This window comes from Perca fluviatilis, chromosome 2 (assembly GCF_010015445.1).
Source record: "Perca fluviatilis chromosome 2, GENO_Pfluv_1.0, whole genome shotgun sequence".
Lineage (NCBI taxonomy): Eukaryota > Metazoa > Chordata > Actinopteri > Perciformes > Percidae > Perca > Perca fluviatilis.
The window spans coordinates 6,420,513-6,448,328 of record NC_053113.1 but is presented as its reverse complement, the minus strand read 5'-3'; the positions used below and the strand labels follow the sequence as shown (position 1 = coordinate 6,448,328).

The window sequence follows — 27,816 nt, the reverse complement described above, 5'->3', positions numbered from 1 at the left end:
CTACCTCTCAGCGCTGATTTTATACCGGAGGACAAAGTAAGCGATGAGCCTCAGGGAGAAGAAGAAGATGGCTAGGACGATAAAGTCCAGGTAGAGTTTGGCGTCCAGCATGTCCAGCTCCTTCAGGATAGCCTCCGACTTCTGGAAGTGGCAGGTGTCGTGATCATCGCAGTGAAGATCCTCTCGGTCCAAACTGTAGATCGACAGGATGACGCCCTCGAAGCCGTACCTGAGACACAACACACCACTGATTCTTTATTTCCGTGTGAAGCGCACAAAGTGCTCAACCCTCGTGAGTTTATAAGACAGCAAACTGTCAGTTGCAGTAGTCAAACATTTCACAGAATAAGAGGTTATTTTACAGCTTGTTCTTCAACAAAGTATTCTGTCTTGCAAATAAAATCTGCTACAAAAAAACTTTCCTTTCTTGAAGCACAACTTCAACTTTTCATAATCATCCAGCCAGAAGAAACAATTAAAAATAGAAGCAAGCCTCCTGCTATGAATAGCAAACACAAAGGTAGATCAGTTATTTTGGAAATGTTATTTTGTTATTCACTTAGAAGGATATGCAGTTTGTAAATCATTGTAACTTTTGCCGAACTTCCACCAAACGACTTTTCAAGCGATTCCACTGTTGCAGATAAATGTCCACTCTGGGCATGAAATCCTGAGAGTCTTCCTAAAGTAAGGGCGCGCTCCCTTCATCTCAATCGTTTGGTGTAAGCTGGTCATAAAAGGCTGGTGATGGCACAGTGGATATGACACATGCCTTTGGTGTGGGAGATCTGGGTTCGATTCCCACTGCGATACATCGATACACAACATACCCTGAGCAAGGCACTTAACCCCTAGTTGCTCCAGAGGAGTGTTACCTCTGATATATATATAGCAATTGTAAGTCGCTTTGGATAAAAGCGTCAGCTAAATGACATATAATGTAATAATAAAACTCAGTCCCAGCTTTCTTAAGTCAGTCTTTTTCCTGTTTGGACATTCAGAAAAAACTCGCTAAAAATTAAAAAGTGACAAAACAAGAGCCAAAAAAGTGTCAAAAAAAGTAAAAAAGTCAGACCTTTTCATGTCTGGACGTTGTCTGATATTATCCTATGTTTGGAGTCTTGGTAGTAAAATCTTCAAGTCTGAGACTAAAAACTCATTGACATTATGATATATTGTCTTTAAATGGGAGATGGAGTCAGACTTCAGTTCTGTAATCAAACAGCGCCCCCACCTGACGTAGGAGATGTAAGACATCCACTGAAGGTACCAGGGGATGGTGTCGAAGCTGACAAAGAACCCGGAGAACAACAGCACAGGGATCGCTGTGACCGGACCCACAAACGTCGCCACCTGCAGAGACAACACACACACCTTAATGGACTCAGCAGGTCTACGCATTGTCATGAACGTGTTCGTATGATATCCTACGAAATTAGGCGAGCACCGCCCGGTTACGTGACAGTTAAGCTTCCTTGGTGAAAGTCTTGTGTTTTCTCCTTAATTTCTTCCCGGACATGAACTCCGCTCCCCAGTTTGAAAGCCCTGTGTTTTAGGAGCCAAACAACCCCTCCCCATCGAAATCCTCCCTATGAGGATCTTCACGCTCTTACACAACAGCAGTCAATGTGGTGCTGACAGTAATAAATACGTGAAATACATACAAATGACAGGGCTTTACTTTTCACTGCTGTATGTACGAATGCTTCATGAGAACACGCTCATGAAGTACAGGCAAACTGACCTGCAGAGAGGTGGAGGCGGCTCCGATCAGCAGGCCCAGACTCTGAGCCACCAGAGAGGTCAGAACGCCCAGAGACAGGAAGAGGAAGAAGCGTCTGGCGTCCGGAGGCTGAGCCGTCATCCAGTACACAATACTGCAGTACACCAGCGGGAACACTACCTGCACAGCAGAGGGAACACAGAACAGCACATTATTCAGTGAAGGATATGTTCATATGTTTGTTAAAAAGGAGAGAAATGCACCGTTTCAACGAGGTCTTTAAAGTATCCATTGTGGGAAAACCAGAAGCTTTTTGGCCAGCCTGTAATTTAGGGCCATCACAAATCATCATACACCGCAGTAAATCTGACAGAGGAAAATATGGATATGACCGCACACAACCCCCACTTTAAAAGAACTATCTAAAACTGAATACACCATTTTATTAGGGGTTAATGATTATTTTCATCGTCAATTAATCTGTGGGTTATTTTCTGGCTTAATGGATTAGTTGTGTCACATTCAACAAGCTGACATCACACACGTTTACTTGTTTTATCACAAAAAATGACTCAAATTGATTAATAGATGATCAAAATAGTTATTAGTTAAATTAGTTAATATTTGACAACTAATCGATTAATCTTTGCAGCTCTTTCTCTCTCTCTATAAAGTTTGGACACACCTTCTCATTCAATGCATTTCCTTTATTTTCATGACTATTTACATTGTAGATTCTCACTGAAGGCATCAAAACTATGAATGAACACGTGGAATTATGTACTTAACAAAAAAGTGTGAAATAACTGAAAACATGTCTTATTCTAGTTTCTTCAAAGTAGTCACCCTTTGCTCTGATTACTGCTTTGCACACTCTTGGCATTCTCTTGATGAGCTTCAAGAGGTAGTCACCTGAAATGGTTTTCCAACAGTCTTGAAGGAGTTCCCAGAGATGCTTAGCACTTGTTGGCCCTTTTGCCTTCACTCTGCGCTCCAGCTCACCCCAAACCATCTCGATTGGGTTCAGGTCCGGTGACTGTGGAGGCCAGGTCATCTGGCGCAGCACTCCATCACTCTCCTTCTTGGTCAAATAGCCCTTACACAGCCTGGTGGTGTGTTTGGTGTCATTGTCCTGTTGAAAAATAAATGATGGTCCAGTGACTGTGGAGGCCAGGTCATCTGGCGCAGCACTCCATCACTCTCCTTCTTGGTCAAATAGCCCTTACACAGCCTGGTGGTGTGTTTGGTGTCATTGTCCTGTTGAAAAATAAATGATGGTCCAACTAAACGCAAACCGGATGGGATGGTATGTCCCTGCAGGATGCTGTGGTAGCCATGCTGGTTCAGTATGCCTTCAATTTTGAATAAATCCCCAACAGTGTCACCAGCAAAGCACCCACACACCGTCACACCTCCTCCTCCATGCTTCACGGTGGGAACCAGGCATGTAGAATCCATCCGTTCACCTTTTCTGCGTCGCACAAAGACACGGCGGTTGGAACCAAAGATCTCAAATTTGGACTCATCAGACCAAAGCACAGATTTCCACTGGTCTAATGTCCATTCCTTGTGTTTCTTGGCCCAAACAAATCTCTTTTGCTTGTTGCCTCTCCTTAGCAGTGGTTTCCTAGCAGCTATTTGACCATGAAGGCCTGATTCGCGCAGTCTCCTCTTAACAGTTGTTCTAGAGATGTGTCTGCTGCTAGAACTCTGTGTGGCATTCATCTGGTCTCTAATCTGAGCTGCTGTTAACTTGCGATTTCTGAGGCTGGTGACTCGGATGAACTTATCCTCAGCAGCAGAGGTGACTCTTGGTCTTCCTTTCCTGGGGCGGTCCTCATGTGAGCCAGTTTCGTTGTAGCGCTTGATGGTTTTTGCGACTGCACTTGGAGACACATTCAAAGTTTTCGCAATTTTCCGGACTGACTGACCTTCATTTGTTAAAGTAATGATGGCCACTCGTTTCTCTTTACTTAGCTGATTGGTTCTTGCCATAATATGAATTCTAACAGTTGTCCAATAGGGCTGTCGGCTGTGTATCAACCTGACTTCTGCACAACACAACTGATGGTCCCAACCCCATTAATAAGGGAAAAAAATTCCACTAATTAACCCTGACAAGGCACACCTGTGAAGTGAAAACCATTTCAGGTGACTACCTCATGAAGCTCATTGAGAGAACACCAAGGGTTTGCAGCGCTATCAAAAAAGCAATGGTGGCTACTTTGAGGAATCTAAAATATAAGACATGTTTTCATTGTGAGAATCTACAATGTAAATAGTCATGAAAATAAAGGAAACGCATTGAATGAGAAGGTGTCCCTATATATATATATATATATATATATATATATATATAAAGGAAGCTGCAGGAGTTGTTGTGGAGTAGTATGGATTATGAAACATTACCTGGAAGGGGACATCCGCCATAGTTTTGGCGAGATAATACGCCTTCAGACTGTACCAGTAGTTCAGGTGTTCCCTCAGAAAAACTCCCATCTCCAGAGGAACTGAAGCACAAACACACAACACAACGTTTACATGAATCAAACTAACAACAAAATGTACTTCTATGATCCAGCGTTGTGTGTTAGACTCACATGTTAGCACTGTGGGCATCAGAGCGGCGAACATGAGGAACAACATGGAAAAGAAGAGGAAGCCCGAGTTACTGAGAACCTTCTTGGCCTCGTTCCCGATGCCCAGGTACAACAGACCAATCAGGACGCCGATCCCGATGTGAGAGGAGATCCTCAGGTGAGTCAGCACCTGCTCGACCAATGAGAGCGTAGATGAGTCTCGGCGACTGTTGCTACAACTGTAATCTATGTCGACGACGTTTCATTCAAGGGATTGTTCCGTTGCTGCCGGAAGTTCGGCCGTATGTCCCTCATTTTTGACCAGATGTCCGTCACCTTCCGCTTCCTTTGTGTTGGCGTTCTAACCTCCGGTGGATTTGTGAGGACTATGGTTAACTGCTCCTCAGATCTCTGCAGGGTAAATCCAGACAGCTAGCTAGACTATCTGTCCAATCTGAGGTTTCTGTTGCACGACTAAAACTACTTTTGAACGTACACACTTTCCACCAAAACAAGTTCCTTCCTGAGACTATATTGGCACCGTTGCTCCGTCCGGTGCTTAACGCCGCCCAACATGATCGTGTATGGTTTAAAGAAATGCCAATAAACCAGAACACTTTTTTCTCCCATCCAGGAATGCTGTGTTGACTGGCCAGACCTTCATCTGCAGCGCTGTGGTGGAAGGTCTGGCAATGCGAGACTAGGGGCTCCATAATGGTATAAATTTTATGTAATATCGTAAAGGACACTTCTATTTCACATAAACCAACATTAAGATTCTATATATAGAGAAACATTACTTTATTATTAATATTGACAAACGATTACTAGGTTATCAAAAATCGTTGCCGATCAATTTTATGTTGATCGACTAATTGATTAATAACTACAGCCATATGTCATGGAAAAAGAAGAATCAATTCATGTTTGCTTATTTTAGTTTTGTTTTACCGACCAATGTTTTTTAACATGCTAAGAGTAGATGTTCAGATATCAGTTAGATGTGTCACGTGGTAATGAGGCCAGACTGCTGATGTGCACACCCTCTGACTTGAAGAGTTTAAAAGAAGAAGACACAGAGTTTCATCTCAGTTGCAAAGCAGTTACTGCAGATGAATGTAAGGTAATCTGTGTTATTGTATGAATGTATGTCTTTACTGTTTGAAGGCTGAATACTGCTTGTGTGTTAATGCAGTGAGTCCAGGATAAGCGTACATTTAACATTTAAACTAATTTGATTTCTGCTAACCTCATACAAAATGTAACATTGTCAAACTGTTTATCCTGTGCAAACTTGAAAGGTTGTGTTGTGAACCAAACGTTTGATCATGATAAACTCTACACAGGTTTCATATTTCACTTTTGGAGCATACTTTGATATTGGGCTCTTTAAATACTTATTTTTCACGGTCATTATGTGTTTTTATGCTTTAATTATTTGTGCCAATCTTTTGCTGATTGTGGTTATCTGTAAGAACAGAAGCTTACATGAACCTATGTACCTTTTTCTGTGCAGCCTGTTTGTAAATGAACTGTATGGTAGTACAGGGTTGTTTCCATTCCTTCTGGTTCAGATCCTCTCTGACATTCACACTGTTTCTGCTCCATTTTGTTTCCTGCAGATTTATTGTGTGTTTGCATATGGATTCATACAATTTATAAATTTATCCATCATGTCTTATGACAGATATCTTGCTATCTGTTATCCTCTGCAATATAACACACGTATGACATCTAACAAGGTTACCGTGCTTATTGCTCTAACATGGTTATTACCATTTATTGAAGTTGCTGTCTTGATATCTTTGAGTTCCTCTTTACAGCTGTGTGGGAACATCATTAACAAAGTTTACTGTGACAACTACTCTATTGTCAAACTGGCCTGCTCTGACACCACAGTGAACAACATTTATGGACTAATTATGACTTGTCTTGTAGTCTTTGGTCCTCTCAGTTTAATTCTTTACACCTACATGAGGATTCTTAAAGTGTGTTATTCTGGTTCTAAACAGACCAGACAGAAAGCTGTCAGTACCTGCACACCTCACCTCGCTTCTCTGATCAACTTTTTCTTTGGTTCTTTCTTTGAAATAGTACAGAGCAGGTTTGATATGAGCAGTGTACCCAATATGCTGCGTATTATTTTGTCATTATACTTTCTGACCTGCCAACCAATCTTTAACCCTTTAATGTTTGGACTGCAAATGTCTAAAATACGTATTTTGTGTAAAAGTCTTGTCTTTGGTCAAATGTAAACTAATATTAAAAGAGCAACTCTCTGGTTGCAGAATTAAATTCTCTAGGTTTGTGGTAGACTTAGGTGCACGTATTTGACAGAGCGTTCCAAGCAAATGGAATTTTCATATCATTTTGGACCATTATTACTTATTAACCATATCTATGTCTAAAACATCAGAAAAGCTTGAGCAGAAAATAAATAAAAAACACTCAAAACGCTTAGGGAGGTGTTCCAGGCACGTCCAGCTGGGAGGAGGCCTCGGGGAAGACCCAGGACTAGGTGGAGGGATTATATCTCCACCCTGGCCTGGGATCACCTCGGGATGTGGCTCGGGAAAGGGAAGTTTGGGGTCCCCTGCTGGAGCTACTACCCCGGGACCTGACCCCGGATAAGAGGAGGAAGATGGATGGATGGAATAAAAATGTAAATAGTTCTGGATAGTATTAAGATAACTTCTGGAGTATTAAGAAATATATTGTTCATGTTTTTACATTTAGAAATTTTTGGATCAATATGTTTTGTGTTTATTTAGTAAAACTTCATGAAAACCCATCAAATTTTGCTGACTCAATTTGATAAATTTCAGTAACAATACCAATTTAATTGATATGAAAGATCCTCAGAGAACTAATGATGTAAATTATACAAGGAACCCTGTAACTTGGTCCATTGTTAAAAATATTATTGTTTACGTTTTAAGAATTGACCCCAAAGCAATTGCATTAATTAACTTTTTATTTAACATGAACACACTACAGCAAAACAATAAAGAGTAACCAAAAAACATACATTTATGAAAATGGCTAAGGCAGTTTTTCCCTTTGGAGCATTATTTAGCATGACATGGATTAGTTAGATTGTCTAGTTTCATATGATACCACTATATTCACTCTAACTTCATAACTGAGCCTCTTAAAAGCTCAATCTTGGGATTTTATGAATCCATATTGTATGATTCAAATGAAGGTCAATTTGAATCGTAAAAGCAATGTTTATATCCCAGCCCTAGTCTTATAGGTGTAGTCCACACAACATCCAGGAATTGGATAAAAACATGCTCTGGTTTATTGGCATTTCTTTAAACCAATCACAATCGTCTTGGGCGGCGCTAAGCTCCAGACGCAACAACAGTGGCTCTGCAAAATAGTCTCAGGAAGGAACTTGTTTTGGTGGAACATGTGTACGTTCAAAATTAGTTTTAGTCGTGCAACAGAAAACTCCGATTGGACAGATAGTCTAGCTAGCTGTCTGGATTTACCCTGCAGAGATCTGAGGAGCAGTTAACCATAGTCCTCACAAATCCACCGGAGGTTAGAACGCCAACACAAAGAAAGAGGAAGGGGACGGACATCCGGACGAAAATAAGGGACATTCGGCGGATCGTCCAATAATGAAATGCCGTAAATAAATCATCATCGATACAGACTACGGAGCTCCTGAAAGGACACAGTGAAAAAATGTTCTTGTTCACACATGAAACTTTCTTGTGGGCAAGAGAAACTCGATACTTGTCTCAGGAGCACGCAAAAGTATAGCGATATTACAAGATAGTTTATTGTGTGCACCAGAAGGTTTCTCGTGAGCAAGAAAAAAAAATCCCTCATTGGGCCAAAAACGTCGGCAGAATAAAATGAGATCTGCATATGTTTCTCTGTGTGTGTGTGTGTGTGTGTGTGTGTGTGTGTGTGGTTTCTCACAGAGTCTCTGAGGATGCTGAGGAACGTTCTCCTGAACAGGATGGAGAACTGCGTCATGCAGCTGGCCGAGAAACTGTGACAACCTTCAGACGCCGAACTCTCCTGAGAAAATAAGAGACGGAAAACAATAACTAAAGATGTAAATTACAGCATGAGGCAGTTCATTGATAGTATACCCCAACAGTATTGATTATTATTGTAGTGATAAACTGTTTCACTAAATCATGATACATATTGATATTTTGGTTTGAAAATGACTTATTTATTATTTATTTATCAGCAGAAAATTACAGAAAGTTGATAATTTAATTGATTGTCTTCAACATTTATCGGTTTTCATTGTGTCACATGTTGTGTTTTTGAAACTGTCGGTCAGATAAAACAAATTGTTTCAAGAATTTCACAATTTGCTGACCCAAATGATTATTAAGAAAAACATCTGTAATGTCTATATTTGGAGTAATCCTCAAAGTTTTACCCATTTAATGTTAATATAATTAAAACTGTTTAAATAACAGACAAACAGAAAAGACATGTTTACAGTAACTTCCTGCTGTATTGGAAATATTCCAACTATGAGATCATTCAATTGGTACTTTTATGTAAATGTTTTTTGTTTGATATACTTTGTGGTTTGTGTCAGCCCAATAAATGGTTTAATTTAAAAAGTCGGACTGTTTCCTCATCCTGTGGGAGAACTGAGGCCTGTACTACAAAGCAAGGTTTGGGGTTACCAAGGTAACTTAAGGTTTAACCGACGGTTTTGTGTATCACGACGGTGGATCACTTGTTGTCGGGTTAAATTGCCGTGGTAGGCGGAGGGAATTAAGTATCTTTGTCAGCTTCTTGAGCTGTTATTGCCAATACACACATCAGTTGGAATTATGTTTTTACATATATATGATTTGCTCCCAAGATCACTTAACTGCCAGGGTTGCAACTTAAAGAATATAGGATACAGCAATGCAAGTTTATGGAATGCACAAGCGTGATTATGGTCAGATTTTAGGGCCATCCACACAGAGACCGTTTTTGATGCAAACGCACAGGTTTTGCATCGTTTTGGCCGATCTTCCAAACGGATCCTGCAAACGCACTGCCTGAAGACGGACTTTTTTGAAACCTGGTCCCAAGGTGAAAAAATTCTAAAACTGCATCCTTGTGTCTTCGTTTGGACGGCGAAGCCGCATACTTGTGTATCGATGATGTCATCACCACACCCCTTGACCTCTAGCCTTCGACCTCTTACCCCGCGACCACGTCTCATAACCACAACAATGGCGGACTACATGCTTGTGTTCCTGCTGGAGAAGATATTGAGCCTATTAGGGTTACTGGGGCTGTTTGGTTTCTTCTTCTACTGTCTGTTTGAATACAGCACACAAGCTTTATGCGCATGCTCCGCCTCTTCTTCTCTGTTTTTGGTGAATGTCTGTAGCAGAAACAGCACCACCTATAGGCCTGGAATATGAAGTAGTGTGTTGAGTCATTTACAAATGGATCTGTTTGGATGCAAACATTCTTGGAACGATGCCAGGGAAGACGGGGGAAAAAAAGATTGTTTTGGTACGTGTGGACATGGCCTTTGTTGTGCCTGACTGATGATTGATAAGACTTTGTAATTTACGCATTCACAGCGTTTGCAATTTTTGCAGCTTTTGCGTCTTTCCTTCCTGGGTAAGGAAGCGGCGACTGAATTGCGTTTTGCCTGTAAAACCATGTCTGTGTTCTTCATATTTCTGTAGGATTATCGTTTGCTCTTCTTGTGTAAAATATGCAACTCTGGTAGACTTGTCCATGTTTGCAATTGTTCATATGGTGCAAATAACGCCTCTTTTATGTGGACACGCAAGTCGCCAGATTGGGAAACCCTGGGTTGATTGAACTCGTTGTTAACCAGCATTGTGACACAGCTTGTGCGGGACCGCGGTTGTTAGGTTGGGTGAAGCCGGTTAACGGACATAAATCCAGGGCATGTTGATCTTGCTTTGTAGTACAGGCCTTTGGTCAGTATGCCGACTTGTCTAAAGTGTACGGTGTGGTGCGTTTGTTTTTCACCTCCTCAGTGCGGTGCCACATGAGCGGGTGGAGGCGAGTGTCTCCGTTCACTTCAGTCTTCTCACACTTCCTGTCCTGGACGGCTCGCACCAGTCGCACCATTTGATCTCCGTGTTCTCCAGACGCCACCTCCATCACTGAACACACACCACAGGGACTTTTACTCAAGTGCTCTAACTACAAATTACTTCGTGGATGGATTACTGAATGGGACTACTGGGCACAAGGGGCCCTGACTCACAAAGACCCCCCCACAAACGATCATAAAAGACGCTAAAGGATCACAGACATGACTACAGAGATGAAAACAGATGCAAACAGACATGCCACCCCTATCAGGTTGTATCTGTTGCTCTGTTTGTTGGTCTTGAAATTAGTCATTTCTATTATGCATCGCGTGCGGACATGGACGATCCTGCATTGATGCAGTGACAGACCATAATAGATTATACTACTATTACTGATGTTGCTTGTTGATTTTCCGGTCGCTGCTAGAATATATTGCAGAAACAATAAAAAGAGGTGATAAGATGTATCTGAATGCATGAATTTGTTGATGAAAACCATGTGTAGTAATATATAATAATATTGAGGTGAAACATCGTGATGCATCGTGATATTAAATCGATTCGAATCATTGACAGGATAATCGGAATCGAATCGTGAGACCAGTAAAGATTCACACGCCTAGTTTCTATCCATGTAAAGGCGCTTACACACCGACCAGACGGCCGAGCCGCGGCAGTAAAGCCAGTGTGACTGATCAGTCTCCCCGAGTTGGTCAAAAAAGTTCCTCAGAACACACCGAAGCGACGAGACGGTTTTACGTCTCCATAACAGCAGGTGGGGCTAATCTGTATTGTCGTAAAATGACAACCGGCAGCTGATTGGACGAATGCGTCACGTGGGTCTGGTTTCTCCTGGAAATTCAAAGCCAGACTGTCATGGCGGCTTGTTCAGAATAAGATCTGATATTGTACTAAAATAGTTCACCGAAACGTGTTTCTGAAAACAAGTTAAGAGAGAAATAGGCCGTGATGCAGTTGCTGAATCGGTTTTCATTTCAGATCAACAAAGGTCAGTTTAAAAGATCACGCTCATTCTGCTCCCCGTTTCCGGGTTAGCTCTCCACCAATCAGATTGGTCATTTGAGTCCGACTGCCGGCAGTGCCCGCCCCGCCGATTATACATGTCAAATCGGCCAAAATGAAGGCCGACGGCCCCTCGGACGGACGACGGCACGGAACACACCGAACAGACTCGAGTCACCGACCTCGCCAGACTGTCTGACGGCCAATTATCGGCTCAGTGTGTCTCGGCTTTTAAGCAACTAAATTAGTTAGAAACGTTATTTATTAGCATTAACCCTGAGTCAGGTAAAGCAATATTTGAGTGGTTTTAGGGAATGTTCTGGAAAATCCTGGAAATAGCTGTCGACGCGTTGTTCAATCACAACAACACAAACAACGAAATGTTACTTTAAGTCCTGTGATACAGATACAATTAAGATCTAACATCCTGCTGCGTTCATCAGAAATATCTTTCCGTCACCTGTAAACACAGGTAAAACATGTGAACCAGATAGAGACACGAGGGCCGAGGCTCTCACCAAAGTCGGCCGGGTTGTGGTAGGTGGGGCAATTGAGTCCGAGCTCTCTCAGGTAGGGAACCAGACTGCAGACTTTCCCTCTGTAGATGCACTGACCCTGACTCAGCACGTACAGCTGCAACACACACATAATAACAGTTGTTACCATAAAAAACTGATAAAGCGTGAGTATTCAGATCCTTTACCGCAGTGAGAGTAAAAAATACGTAGCAGAACATGGAACTAGAATAATCGATTAATCGGTTTCAGTCATTTTTTATGAAAATAAAGTAAAACTTGTGTGATGTCAGCTTGTTAAATGTAAATATTTTATAGTTTCTTCTCTCCTCTGTGACAGTAAACTGAATATGTTTTGAGTTGTGGGCTTTGGGAAACACTGATCCACATTTTTACCATTTTCTGACATTTTATAGACCAAAATAATTTATCATTTACCATTAATCCAGATAATAATCCACCCAATAATCCACAATGATTAGTTAGTTGCAACCCTAATAAAACTGAGGATTCAGTTTTGGATAGTTCAGATGTTTTAAAGTGGGGTTGTGTGAGATCACATCCATATCTCAATCCATCAGATTTACTGGAGTTCTGCTGTGTATGATTGCTTGTGTTGATTAACATTAACAGTCCTTATAGCCCAGATATTATTCATTAAACCTGTAATTATCTGTGTGTGTGTGTGTGTGTGTGTGTGTGTGTGTGTGTGTGTGTGTGTGTGTGTGTGTGTGTGTGTGTGTGTGTGTGTGTGTGTGTGTGGACCTTGTCAAAGAGTTCAAACAGTTTGGCGCTGGGTTGGTGGATGGTGCAGATGACGGTCCGTCCTCCCTGAGCCAGAGCTTTCAGCAGAGAGACCACCTGGAAACAGGACGAGCTGTCCAAGCCGCTGAGACACAGGGAGAGAGAAAGAAGGAAGAGTTGTATCTCATTAGAATTGTGTATTGGTGCCAGGTCTATTGAAGCCATTGGAGTGGGCAAGTCCCACTATCACCCGTCTGTGTTGTTTAACCTCTGACTGAAAAAGCTATTACAAAAGAAAAGTAAACCCATTATGAGAGTTTGACTGATGATTTGTATCTAATTGCAAGCAATTATTTTCCAGGATACAGTCTGTGCTCTGTGTGTACAAGAAACTTCGAGCTAGCAAGCTACATGCTGACAATGTAAAGTTTTGAAGAACATTTGGATGGTGCAACAAGACAGGCCTGCTTGGTTCTTTCGGGGAATGATTGCACAGATTTACAAAGAATATGTTTACAGCACTTATTCTCTAACTGGGAGGTTTTGGGACTGATTGGTGGGATTGCTGGTGACGAAGTACACACAGCGATACACTGCTAAGAGCAAATGAGATTTAACCATGTATCAGCTAATTTAAATAGCTCACATTACTGTCTTGTGTGAACAGTTCATTTAATATTGGATGTGGCGTTTACTTTTGCATGGTGCAGAGCCACCGTCACTGGGTCCAGAGCTTAGCACTGCCCAAAATGATTGTGATTTGTTAAACAAAATGCAAATAACCCAGAGTGTTTTTTTCTATCCTGGAATGGGCAGCTTTCGCATAATAACCCATCAATGTACAAAGAGACAGTTTTTGAATAGCTGTAAAAAGTCCATGTTCGGACCTCCAGTTGAGAATGACTGAAACCGTTCAGATAAAGAGTAGATGGAGTGAATCAGGACACAGCTGTTGTGTGAGAGGACAGGTGAAAAGTCCAAGCTCCAACAGCACCCAGGGTTATTTGTAGAGAATGTTGAGTCACACAAGGATTTACAATCTGTGCGACATGCTGACGACACCTTCTATCCTTAAACACTGGACTCAGGAAACAGAGTTAATTCCTCTGCCAAGTAGCTCATGTTTCCTGTTTGGTTTGTCCGTTTGTTGGTCTGTCAGCAGGATTACAGAAAATCTTCTGGCCTGATTTCCATGAAACTTGGTGAAAGGGTGTAGCATGGGCCAAAGAAGAACCCATAATATTTTGGAGCAGATCCAAGTCACAGGGCGATACACAAGTTATATTTCACTTTTGAAAAATCAAATTTCACTACAAAAGTCAAAGTGGCATAAAACAGGTAAAATACACTTTTGTGAAAAGACTAAACTTCACTCTGAGGTTTACTGACCTAGTGGGTTCATCAAAGAACATGACCGGAGGATTATTGACGAGCTCTAGAGCGATGGCCAGCCTCTTCCTCTGACCACCCGACAGGTGAGATGTCCTGGTCTTAGCACAGTCCAGCAAACCCAGAGCCATCAGGATCTCCCGCACCTGAACACACACAGTCTGTTTACACCTCTGACATCCCTGTATACGAGCAGGAAGTAGTCAGGGGTCAGAACTCACCATCTCTCTGCGAGCCTCCGCCTTCTCCTGCAGCTTCAGGTTGGCTGAAACCTGCAGAGACAAGATTCATCAGTGACAGCCCAGATCCTGGATAAGAGAATCACATGGGGGCCGTTGGAAGTTGGGGGCCGTTCGACGTTTTTGGGAGCATTTGGGAGTCGTAGGGGGCCATTAAGAGTCATAGGGGGCTGTTGAGAGACATGGGAAGTCGTAGGCAGGCATAGTGAGTCGTAGGGAGACGTAGTGAGTCGTTGGGAGTTGTAGGGGGTGTTGCGAGTTATTGGGAGTCCTATGGGGCTGTTGAGAGTCATAGGGAGTCATAGGGAGTCATTGGGAGTTGTAGGGGGTGTTGCGAGTCATTGTGAGTCGTTGCAAGTTGTAGGGGGCCATTTGTAGTGGCAGGGAGTCGTTTGCAGCCATAGGGAGTCGTTGGGAGCCATAGGGAGTCCTTAAGAGTCTTTGGGAGTCGTTGGGAGTATGTTTACTGCAGTAAAGGATCAGATTACTTCCTGTACCATCATGGCTTCCTGTATGGTGAGGTGAGGCAGCAGCATGTCGTCCTGCATGATGTAACAGGAAACCTTCCTAAAGGAGCGCAGGTCTCTGGGCTGACTGTTGATCAGGATCTCCCCCTTCATCCCCGTCTCTCTGCGTACAAATATAGATATATACATACGTATGTTATACATATACATCAAACAATTCTCCACACAAAAACACTAAATGCAAAAACATCACAAAATGCAAAAAGATTACACTAAAATAGAATGAAAAAAGTAGTTTCAATAAATATTTTAGACTTGAATGTAAGTCTTTAGTTAAACTTCAGGTCAGTTCTCGTCTCCGCCACTGAAGGTCGCTCTAACTCCTCACATGGGTTTCACAGGACAGTCTGCTCATGGTTGATGAGCAGAATCAGATATATATATATATACATATATAACATATTTTATCACTTATAATAGAGTATCAGTGTGTTTTCTTGCCAGATTAGCTCGTTGCATGCAGAGAAAGTAGACCAGACCGCGATATATCACTGAAGATCGGGGAGCTCCCGTCTGCGGTGCGACTGGTGGAAACAGCCCATCTACATTTCATGGTTTTAAAATCTGGCCCAACTAAATTTATAATTGAAAAGCCATGCTGTAGAGCCTTCATCCTATGTTGTATCTAATTGCTCTCTAACTGTCTTCATCATTCTGAAACCAGGTTTCATCATGAGTGAAACCAGAGCAGAGGGAGGGACACAAGTAGCACACTTTGTAATGAATTAACCTTAGCGGTCATCGGTAAAATAAAACACTGATACAGATAATCTGCAAATTGCCAACTCTCTGCACCAATAATTGGCCAGGCGGATAACTGGTCGACCCCTAATAAATATTCACATTCAAAGCCACAGATCTGACTGAATCAGACTTCAGCAGACCGGTACCCACCTGTACCCGGCCAGGATATTCATGAGGGTGGACTTCCCGGCCCCTGAGGGCCCCATGATGGCCACCAGCTCCCCGCTGGTGAATTTCCCAGAGATCCCTTTCAGCAGAGTTTTGTAACCTGAGACAGAAAAGAAACAATCAGTCTGCAGGTTCCCAGCCACTCGAAGGACCGCTCTTTGTCCGGAGTCCTCGAGTCGGGTTTCACATCAGTTTGGAGGTTTTATTCTCCGTCTGGTTTCACATGAATCTGACACCTGAACACACCTGAACCCCGTCAGTCACAACTTTCTCCTGGAAAAGCATTTGAGAGAAAGATTAACTTCTTACTACAGCTGCAAAGTTTATAGATTAGTCGTCAACTATTAAATTAATCCCCAACTATTTTGGTAATTGATTAATGAGTTGGAGTCATTTTTAATGTAAAAACAGGTAAACTTGTGTGATGTCAGCTTGTAAAATGTGAATATGTTCTAGTTTCTTCTCTCCTCTGGGACAGGAAACTGAATATTTTTTAGTTGTGGACAAAACAAGACATGTGAGGACGTCATCTTTGGCTTCGGGAAACACTGATCCACATTTTAGAGAACAAACAACTCGTCCACTCATCCAGAACACAAGCCACACATTAAACTACCATGAAGAGAATAGTTAGTCGCAGCCCTAACAGTCTTGTTCAGATTATTGATCGGTTGTTCATGAGTTTTCTCACGCTGATCACAGATTTATTTTTAAATAGTTCGAGGACCAATTAAGACAACCAACTGAGGATGTTGCTTTTTAAACTAAAAGTAAATAAAAAGTAAAAAACTAGTCAAATCAGATTAAAATAAAGTCCAAATGTCCAGCAACACAAACGATCAGCGCCAAACCTGTTCAGGTAACAAAACTCCTCAGTTATGCACTAAGGATGGTTATCGTGATATCCATATATAACTGATAAATAATCCGATATTAAAGTGTTCTCAGTTCTGCTGCTTTCAGTATTTTGTTAAAATCCAACAAACTGCTTGTTGAATTTAAAGCAATACTAGAGAACAAACTTGCATAATGTAATGTAATGTAATGGACAATTCTGCTTCCAACCTGTAGGGGGACCGAAGCGGGACAAGTTCTCTAATGTTGCTTTAAAATTAATGAAAGGAAATCATTTCCAACTTTCTTTTATTGAACAAATTGAACACTGAAATGAACTTAAAAGGCAGCAGTAAAAAAAAGAATGACAGTTACATTTTAAAGTGCAGTTTTCTGCTGATATTTTCTTTCAAATAACACAAATTCTATTTTCGCCATACTGAGTTTTAGTTGTAGTTATTCAATTCAATTTTATTTATAGTATCAATTCATAACAAGAGTTATCTCGAGACACTTTACAGATAGAGTAGGTCTAGACCACACTCTATAATTTACAAAGCCCCAACAATTACAGTAATTCCCCAAAGATCAAGCATTAGCAGTGGCTGTTGCGACAGTGGCGAGGAGAAACTCCCTTTTAGGAAGAAACCTCGGCAGACCCAGACTCTTGGTAGGCGGTGTCTGACGGGCCGGTTGGCAGTGTGTATGTCCTATTTTTGTGTGTGCTGTAAATTAAGTTTTAGTGACCACGAGTTTCTGACCTCTCCAGCATCCACTCGTTCTCTTTCAATTCATTTCAATTCAGTTCATTTATGAAATGGGACATTGCAAATCAATAAAACGCATGATTTTACATGGGTTAAAAATGCCAGATGCATTAATCTGTAGTCCCCTTCCTTTGATGTTAAAAAAAGGCTTTTTAAAATACAAAGAAACAAAAACAAGGACATTACAAGCAAAGCTGAACTTAGCACAAAACAAGACACAGCACAGAAGCAAAAAGATCAGCAACAAAACGGGGTCAGCCCTATGGTCCCACAGCCCTATGCTCCCACAGCTCTATGTTCCCACAGCCCTATGGTCCCACAGCCCTATGGTCCTACAGCCCTATGTTCCCACAGCCCTATGTTCCCACAGCCCTATGTTCCCACAGCTCTATGTTCCCACAGCCCTATGGTCCCACAGCCCTATGGTCCCACAGCCCTATGTTCCCACAGCCCTATGGTCCTACAGCCCTATGTTCCCACAGCCCTATGGTCCCACAGCCCTATGTTCCCACAGCCCTATGTTCCCACAGCTCTATGTTCCCACAGCCCTATGGTCCCACAGCCCTATGGTCCCACAGCCCTATGTTCCCACAGCTCTATGTTCCCACAGCCCTATGGTCCTACAGCCCTATGGTCCTACAGCTCTATGTTCCCAAAGCCCTATGGTCCCACAGCCCTATGGTCCTACAGCTCTATGTTCCCACAGCCTTATGGTCCCACAGCCCTATGGTCCTACAGCCCTATGGTCCTACAGCTCTATGTTCCCACAGCCCTATGGTCCTACAGCCCTATGGTCCCACAGCCCTATGTTCCCACAGCCCTATGGTCCCACAGCCCTATGGTCCCACAGCCCTATGTTCCCACAGCCCTATGGTCCCACAGCCCTATGTTCCCACAGCCCTATGGTCCCACAGCCCTATGTTCCCACAGCCCTATGTTCCCACAGCCCTATGGTCCCACAGCCCTATGTTCCCACAGCCCTATGGTCCCACAGCCCTATGGTCCTACAGCCCTATGTTCCCACAGCCCTATGGTCCCACAGCCCTATGTTCCCACAGCCCTATGGTCCCACAGCCCTATGTTCCCACAGCCCTATGGTCCCACAGCCCTATGGTCCCACAGCCCTATGTTCCCACAGCCCTATGGTCCCACAGCCCTATGTTCCCACAGCCCTATGGTCCCACAGCCCTATGTTCCCACAGCCCTATGGTCCCACAGTCCTATGTTCCCACAGCCCTATGTTCCCACAGCCCTATGTTCCCACAGCCCTATGGTCCCACAGCCCTATGTTCCCACAGCCCTATGGTCCCACAGTCCTATGGTCCCACAGTCCTATGGTCCCACAGCCCTATGTTCCCACAGCCCTATGTTCCCACATTTCTAAGATTTTTCTTAAAATTAGGCCCTATGTTCCCACAGCTCTATGTTCCCACATTTCTAAGATTTTTCTTAAAATTAGGCCCTATGTTAGGGTTAGGGTTACATTCCATCTGTAGTCCATTGCTACTGGATAATAGGTTGGGTGTAATTGGCTACCAAATTGGGAGAAAGAGAGATACAATCTAATACATATTTATGAAAAGGGAAATGTGGGGACATAGGGCCTAATTTTGAAATAAATCTTAGAACTGTGGGACCATAGGGCTGTGGGAACATCGGCACACTCCCAACAAAACAGAAGTGCGCAACAATGTTGGATCTTTGAACACAACTGCCAAACAAATACTACCCCGCTTTCAGAGGCTCCGCCCCCCAGATTCACGGACAGATAACTACTGGCCGGCTGCATGAATGTGTGCAAACCAATAAAATCAAACCAAAGCAAAAAGGCTGATGATGTTGGCCGGCAGTAACCGCTGAAGACTTTATCTGCTCAACGCTCTTTAACGAGATTATCGCGTTTAATCTGATCCAATCTGGGTCACTCTCTCTGGCCGACAGTAACCTTCGCTGCAGGATTACCAGCGCTGGAGTCAAGACCACGTTTGTCAAGTCCAAGACAAGTTCAAGACCGAGGAGCCGGTGAGACCAAGTCAAGGCCGAGTCCAAATGAGCGACAGTCAAGTCAAGACAGAAAAAAAAGAAACCTCTTCAAGAGCATTTGTTTCACTGCTGATAATTCATGTGATGCGAAAGCCGTGAAGATTTAAGATGATTATTTTACTTTATTAATTAAAAAAAGCATTAAAAACATTGAAAAAAGTAACAAAAACATTAAAAGTGTCAAAATTGCGTTACTGTGTAATGCCTTTCTGGCTTATAAAATACATCCTTACGTTGAAAAAAGCAACAAAAACTTTGGTTGGTTATCTGAACGTTTAAGCTCACGGGTATTTCTCTAAAATACGTTGACCTCATTATTTGAATATGACATTATTTGACATGAAAATCCGACATTCTAACATTGTAGATATGACAGAAAAATACAGAAAAGCATAATATGTGATGTAATGACCTTTAACACCAGATTTCTAAATTGTCTAATAAGGTACCAGTGAGGTGATTTTAAGGAAGTGCTGCAATGTGTTCTAGGACAACCCCATGTTGTCCTCGGGTCCAATTTGACACGTTTTCAAAATTTCAGAATCAGAAATGTTTTTTGTTTTTTTTAATAAAAATTACCCAAATATTAGATGGATTCCATACAAGGCTCTTTGCACGTACAATTCATGATCAATACTTTGTTTTATTCAAGTTTTAGCATTTCAAAAGAATTTAAATGGTTTCAAAACTGTATATTCTGACTAAACTTTGACTCTTTGAGTTCTCTGATTATCCATCAACATACGTTCCTCTAATATTAGTCTAAATATTTGATAATTTCTGCTTTTTTAACTCAAAAATTAGGTATCATTTCCTACAAATGAGGGTTGTTGTCCATGAATTCCCAAAATAAGTGTAAACCTAGTAGTAATAACTTGGTGTAAGTGGTGTTTGGTGGTTGGGTAACAAAAGCATCAAAAACATAGAAAAAAGCATCAAAAGTGTCGAAGAAAGGGATATAAATGTCAGAAAAAGTGTCAAAAATGTGTTAATTTTTTATTTTGTCCCGGGAGGACAACAAGTGCACGGTCGACAGGAAGACAAAACAAGCGTTAAAAGCAGTTTTTTCCAAGTTCAGACCGAGCTCGGGGAACACAAGGTAGAAGCCAGTCAGCAGAGCGAGTACGATAATGTCCCTCTGAGTAACAAAGAAGTTCTGAAAGTAAACATTTAATATAAGTATTTTTGCAGCATTTACAAGCTTCCTGGGACAGAAACCCATGGAGGAAGAGGAGGATGGAGAAAGATAGAAACAGGTGGAGGAAGATGGGAGGGTTCCCTTCTCCCTCAGCGTTGACAGGAACATTTATTTATATCGCTAACGTTTGTAGACGACAGTCATCTCAGTGGCGGATTAGTGCCGATGAACTGCAGTTACCTCTTTAACTGCACTTCAGGAAAACCCACAATGCATCTGTCCGCCACCTTAACCCTTGTGTTGTCCTCCCGGGTCAAAATGAACACTCTTTTAGACACTGTTTATACATTTCTGTTGCTTATTTCAACATTTCTGGCCCTTTTTTCCATTAACACCAGTATATTCACCACTAGACCTATTTATTTTGCATTACCTGTCATTTAGCTGAAGCTTTTATCCAAAGCGACTTACAATTGCTACATATGTCAGAGGTCGCACACCTCTGGAGCAACTAGGGGTTAAGTGCCTTCCTCAGGGACACATCGGTTGATGTATCACAGTGGGAATCAAACCCAGGGTCTCCCACACCAAAGGTATGTGTCCTATCCACTGCGCCATCACCACCCTAGTTAGCACTAGTTTTACACTTATTTTTGGAATTCCTGGTCAATAAACCTCATTTATAAGATTTTTCTGTGTAAGAAAAAAGCATAAATCATGAATGATTTGGACTAATGGTTAAGATCAGAGGAATGAAGGTAATGGATAATCACAGATCTGTCAAAGTTTAGTCAGGATAATGCTATGACATTGAATACAACTCCCAAAATTCTATGAAAATATCCTTAATTTCCTTTAAGAAGAGTGTCTTATGGAAACATCCATGTTATTTTTGGGGCAATTTGGTTAAAAGAAACCCAAATTTAGGATATAGAAACTTTGCAAACGGGTCAAATTTGACCCGAAGTGAACAGGAGGGTTAAACTCAGCCGTCATTTCATCATAAGGAGGAGGAGGAGGGGAGGAGGAAGAGGAGGAGGAGGAGGAGGAGGAGGAGGAGGAAGAGGAGGAGGAGGAGGAGGAGGAGGAGTTCCTTTCAGGTGAACAGGTGTGAACGACCCCTCACCCCGTTCCCAGGGAAACTCTGATATGAACAGGAACAAAGAGCAATCGGAGGCTTTCTTTACACACCGAATACAACAACAGTGGAACGTAACTCACACTGAGGTTGGATTTCTTATCGTCCTGTAGTCATAGTAGGGCTGCACCATATGAGGAAAATATGCCATATGCCATATAATAATATAATAATAGTGTTGTTGAATATCACGATAACAACATTACTTGCAATAAATACACAGATATTTAGAGTTACTTCAGGGGGCCCCAAGTTATTGTTTAACTCTATAAAAAACGTTTCAAAAGGTAATATGTCTGAAAATTTACATAAACGTGAGTCCAACATATTATTATTAGAAGAAGAAGAATGCCTTTATTTATCCTGCAAGAGGAAATTCACAATTTTTATCATAAATCGGCATATTTGTGATTTGTTTTTAACCCTTGTGTTGTCTTCTTGATGACCAGGCAACTTTTAGTTTTTCTTGTTTTGGTCAGTTTTTTCCAAGTTCTTTGTCACTATTTGCGATGATTTTGTCGATTGTCACCTTTTTCCAAGTTTTGAGTGATTTTTGCCGACATTTTTGAAGCTTTTACAACAAAGTTTTTTGTCACTTTTTGCGATGGTTTTGTTGATTTTTTTTGACGTTTTCTTTGTTTTTTTTAAGCTTTTTCTGACATTTTTGACACTTTATTCAAAGTTCTTTTATCAATTTGTTTTTTCAAATGCTATAAAATTTAATAAAACACCCAAATTCAATGAAAGTAGGGAACTGATCATTATTTTATTTGTGAAGAGCGTTGTATGGAACCATACACGTTATTTTTTTGAAAATTTGGTTAAAAAGAAACAGAAATTTCTGATGTAGAAACTTTTTGAAAATGGGTCAAATTTGACCCGAGGTCAACTGGAGGGTTTACATTTACACAACATTGTGGTAGCCACTAAGGTAGCCATCCACAGATACCGTTAAGCTTTAAGGATTCGCTGTGCCACATGTATGTTTAACATTAAAACATGATGTATAAAGATACGAATATGTTAATTATTATTTTAATAGCTTAGTATTGTATGCAACATAAAACAGTATGTATAGAGGCTTTAGGCTGCCCACACGTTACTGTAGGCCCAGTTTAATATGCAACACAATTTCAACTCAATTTGGTGGGGGTCCCTGCTCCGTCTTTCTTTTAGCTAAGGGATCCTTGGCCTGAAAAACAAATACCCTTGCTCTATTGAACAAATTCAACATTGAATTAAATATAAAAGGCAGCACTAAAAAAATAATGAATTTAAAGTGCAGTTTTCTGCTGATATTTTATTTCAACTAAAACAAAATATCTCTATGTGTCTTTGGCGATATGTCGCAGCCTCTCGCGATGTCTATTGCTCCAGTTGATATCGCGATGACGATCAAAAAATGTATATATTGTGCAGCCCTACTTTTATAGTTTTCACGTGACGTCCCAGCACTGTGGGAACGCCAACCTGGAGGGGAAAAAAAGCTGCCCTCCACCATCCGGGAACGAATCAGCTCAGCTTTTACCACACTGTAGCCAAAATGTCAGATAGTTGTTGTATAGTCACTAACGGCACGTATGATTATGACCCTAAACCCTAACCCTAGCGGAGCTAACCCCTGACCCTGAACCTAGCCATTAATCCAAACGCACATTAAATAACATAAACAAAGAACAGGAAGAAGTTAAGAAGATGTTGTTCATGTCATTGGAGTACTTCTTAACCCTGGTGTTGTCTACCATTGGACTATGCACACAGGTCCTCCTAAGTCAAAACTGAAAAATCAACACTTTTTCTGAGGTTTTGTCCCTTTTTTCGACACTTTTGGCACTTTTTTCAATGTTTCTGGCACTTTTTTGCCGTTGAATGCTTCTTTTCAATAGACTACTAAAAACAACACACCAACTTATTATTAGTTTTACAATAATTTTTGGAATTCATGGTCAATAAACCTAATTTATACAAAAGTTCAGAGAGGATACTGTTTCGAAAACATCTCAATTTCTTTTTCAAATGCTAAAAAATTGAACAAAACACCCCAAATTCAATGAAAGTAGAGATCCGATCTTCTGTTGTACTTGAGTTGTAAGGAATCATCCATCTGTGTTATTTTTGGGTAAATAAAATTAGGTAGGGTTAGGGTTATAGAAATTTAGAAAACGGGTCAACTTTGACCCGAAGACAACACAAGGGTTAAGGGAACGGTGTTTTAACCCAAATCAAGATCTTTTTTCTTATCTTAACTAGTCTTTTTGGTGTCTAAACTTAACTGGCCGCATGACGCTCACCTTTGTCAGCTAAACTTAACGCTGAAAGGACCGTCCCCTCACGGTGCTCTGTACCCGGCTCACAGTCACCTTTTCTCCACTAAACTTAACTGTCATGCGACCGGCCAGCTGTAATTTTCGTAGGAGATCTGAAAACCCGTTCATGAGGCGCACGTTGTGAAAAGTACCTAGTTTTAAACATGTCGTTAACGTTGTGAATTGAAACAAAACTACTTAGGTTTAGAAAAAGGGAATGGTTTGGGTTAAAATAAGTAGGCAAGTTACGTTACATACGTTCATTAAGATAAGTTATGTAAAAAACTTTTGGTTTTACATGGGGACACTCTTGTGTTAAAGTTAGTTCGTCCTTACGTGGATTTGATTAGAAACTTCTTTGTAATATGTCAAAAACAAATTTAACGCTGGACCCAAACATTTCCCTTCTCATGTGATTGAGAATACAGTGAAAGTGGTTTTGTTTATTTTCTCTCGGCGTGACAGGGCTGCTTCTAATCTGGCCTGCAGTATTATTTTTAGCAGGAGACCTGCTGAGATTAATAGATTACAGCCCGATAATCCAATACACACACACACACACAAGGAAGGAAAACCCTGAAATAAAAATAGAACAAGTGGAAGGTAACCCAGTACATTTACTCCAATACCTTCGTAAGATATCATATGTACATTTCTGATGGTTTCGGGCAGATGACCACAAGGCTGCAACTTTCGCTCTTTAGCATTTATCTTAGCGCAGCGCTATTGGAACCATAAACAACACTGGCTTGGCCGCGTCACCCTCCCCGGCTCCACCCTCTTGCAACGGCCATATCGCCAAACTCAAGGCTTCAAAGCGGCAGTCCACAAATCAAGTCTGTTATTTTTGTTGGTAACTTTCGGGATAATAAAAGCACACTAACCCAAAGTCAAAGTCAAAGAGATTTCAATATTTAATATCAATTTGAAGAGATTCTGTTATAGGGCTTTTCATTATATCTTTTTTTTTTTTTAAATAAATCTATTTAAAATTAATTTTATTTATAGATTTTTTTATTCTTTTTATTTTTTTATTTTAATTGCGTTAACTGTAAAATATGATTTGTATTGTCAAATGCTGTGTAATGTGAAGTAATGTCTTTGTGCGTATGGTGTGTAAGGTGATGTTGGAAGAATAGCCTTTAGCTTATGCTGAAGCTAATGGGGATCCAAATAAAACAAACAAAACCAACAACATATAGAACCATACATTGAGAGGTTTTTAGACATTTTACGGCTGAAAAAGTTACATATTTGATCTTAAGCTGACGATTATGTAATATATATCAATAATGAGGTAATTATCAGACCCAGTTTTCAGCGGCGATCCAGCGAATGAAGATCTGCAGAATTTAGAGAACTGCTTCTGTGCTTTAGGTGGAGATGTGTTAACATTCAGAGGTTTTGTTTAAATTTGTTTAAATTCTGCTTCTGCAGATTGTGTGTGTCCCTGGTTACGGTCATAGTACCTTTCTTCCTCCACCAGGGCCCCTCCCTGACGGAGTACGAGATGTCCCTGAACTCGATGTTGACGGCCGGTCTGCGCGGCAGCGAGGAGAACCTCTGGGCCTCCGTCTGGTTGTTGTCCACCTTCTTTAAGTACCCGTGCAGCAGCGGCGTCTGCTGGCCGCCCGCCGGCCGCTGGCTCGCCACGTCGTCCATACAGACGCACACCGCCCGCGGGTCCAACATGAGGTCTGGGGGCCCGTTGGTGTTCTGGGGGTTAAACACACGCACACACACACAAGTACAAGTAAGTACACGTACACACAAGTACACACTAGTACATGTACACATACACACAAGTACACGTATACGTACACATATACACAAGTACACGTATAGGTACACATATACACAAGTACACATACACACAAGTACACACTAGTACATGTACACATACACACAAGTACACGTATACGTACACATACACACAAGTACACGTATAGGTACACATATACACAAGTACACGTACACACAAGTACACGTACACACAAGTACACGTATACGTACACGTACACACAAGTACACGTACACATACACACAAGTACACACTAGTACATGTACACATACACATACACACAAGTACACGTATACGTACACATATACACAAGTACACACTAGTACATGTACACATACACATACACACAAGTACACGTATACGTACACATATACACAAGTACACGTATACGTACACATATACACAAGTACACGTATACGTACACATACACACAAGTACATGTACACATACACACAAGTACACACAAGTACATGTACACATACACACAAGTACACGTATACATACACATACACACAAGTACATGTACACATACACACAAGTACACACAAGTACATGTACACATACACACAAGTACACACAAGTACATGTACACATACACACAAGTACAAGTATACAAGTACAAGTAAGTACACATACACACAAGTACACGTATACGTACACATACACACAAGTACATATACACATACACACAAGTACACACAAGTACATGTACACATACACACAAGTACACGTATACGTACACATACACACAAGTACATATACACATACACACAACTACACACAAGTACATGTACAGGTACACATATACACACACATACACAAGTACACGTACACACAAGTACACATACACATACACACACCCACACACCTTTTTCACATTGTTTATGAATATTACTTGGCTTAAACGACTGTTAACGTTAAGCCCTCAGAAATAACCAGACATTGCAGATACCCCAGTGAATCTGAAGCAGTGGGATATGTTCAGGACTTTAACCAAACCTACTTTAAAAAATGTATTTATGACTCAAATATGATAAAGAACAAACTGAATCCGAACACATCAGACAGGAGTGAAATTAAAAACCATACACCGCAGAGACCCCGTAAATCTGACGGAGGAGAAGACATTCAAATATCTGAACTATCCAAAACTGAATCCTTCATTTTATTAATGCTGCAATTAACACTCACTTCCACGGTGGATTAGTGTGTGGGTTATGTTCTGGATGAATGGATGAGTAGTTCTGTCTCTAAAATATAGTCGATATAGTGCGTCCTCACATGTCTCGTTTTGTCCACAACTCAAAGATATTCAGTTTACTGTTTAGTCCATTCATCTTTGCAGCTCTATATTATTAATTAAGGGATTATTCTTCTGAATAACGAGTACTTCTGATACTTCTGATTGAACAGTGAGAGTATTTTTACACTCTGTTTAAAGCAAAGGAAAAAGATAGAAAGTGGCATGAAAAGAAAAGAATCAAGTTAAAGTAGCTCAACATTTGGACTGAAGTACAGTACTGGAGTACATGTACTCAGTTACATTACACCAGTGCTCAGTGCATTCAGGATTAAGCTTTAAGGTAAACAAAGAAGTTTCACATTTAAGGACAAAATAAACATGCTGAGTGAAGAATATTTGACTTGTTTTCCATTAAAAAAAAGACTCAAACTGATTTATCGATAATCGATTATCAAAATAGTTGGTGATAACTTTAGCAGTTGACAACTAATCCATTAATCTTTGCAGCTCTGACAGTATGCAGCGTTACAGTGTGTACAGCAGGAAATTGGGCATTTTAAAGACCAAACTGATGGATTAATTGGGAAAGTACTGGTTAGTTGTGTCCCTAAGTCCAGTCTGTTGTCCCTAAGTCCAGTCTGTTGTCCCTAAGTCCAGTCTGTTGTCCCTAAGTCCAGTCTGTTGTCCAGTACGAGAGGAGGACTCACCATGATGATGGAGTTGGTGACGCTGGGGTTGTGGACGGACCAGGCGGCCATCAGACAGGCCATGTCAGGCCCAGAGACAGCAGCACTCTGCTCCCTCACACTGATCCCATCACTGAGACACCGCAC

The 27,816-nt window shown here is 41.2% G+C and overlaps 2 protein-coding genes across 2 annotated transcripts; one reads left to right on the top strand and one right to left on the bottom strand.

The window, feature by feature from the left end:
* Window positions 1-27,816, bottom strand: abcg1 (ATP-binding cassette, sub-family G (WHITE), member 1). The gene is made up of 15 exons (XM_039792148.1): window positions 27,691-27,816; window positions 25,409-25,655; window positions 15,696-15,813; window positions 14,772-14,904; window positions 14,257-14,307; window positions 14,036-14,181; window positions 12,668-12,791; window positions 11,906-12,020; window positions 10,297-10,433; window positions 8,239-8,340; window positions 4,324-4,492; window positions 4,133-4,233; window positions 1,745-1,903; window positions 1,235-1,353; window positions 1-229 (listed from the first exon to the last, which is right to left on the bottom strand). The coding sequence occupies exons 1-15, from the start codon at window positions 27,751-27,753 to the stop codon at window positions 1-3; spliced, it is 2,013 nt and encodes a 670-aa protein (XP_039648082.1). The 5' UTR covers window positions 27,754-27,816.
* Window positions 5,631-6,557, top strand: LOC120553580 (olfactory receptor 2A14-like). Its single transcript, XM_039792160.1, has one exon. The coding sequence runs from the start codon at window positions 5,631-5,633 to the stop codon at window positions 6,555-6,557; it is 927 nt and encodes a 308-aa protein (XP_039648094.1).

Coding starts and splice junctions, on each gene's coding strand:
- abcg1 (XM_039792148.1), bottom strand. CDS start 27,753: ATGGCCTGTCTGATGGCCGCCTGGTCCGTCCACAACCCCAGCGTCACC. Junction 12,792..14,035: donor TTCTTTGATGAACCCACTAG/GTCAGTAAACCT, acceptor CCTGTGTCTCAG/CGGCTTGGACAGCTCGTCCT. Junction 1,354..1,744: donor CCGCCTCCACCTCTCTGCAG/GTCAGTTTGCCT, acceptor TTGTCTCTGCAG/GTGGCGACGTTTGTGGGTCC.
- LOC120553580 (XM_039792160.1), top strand. CDS start 5,631: ATGATAAACTCTACACAGGTTTCATATTTCACTTTTGGAGCATACTTT.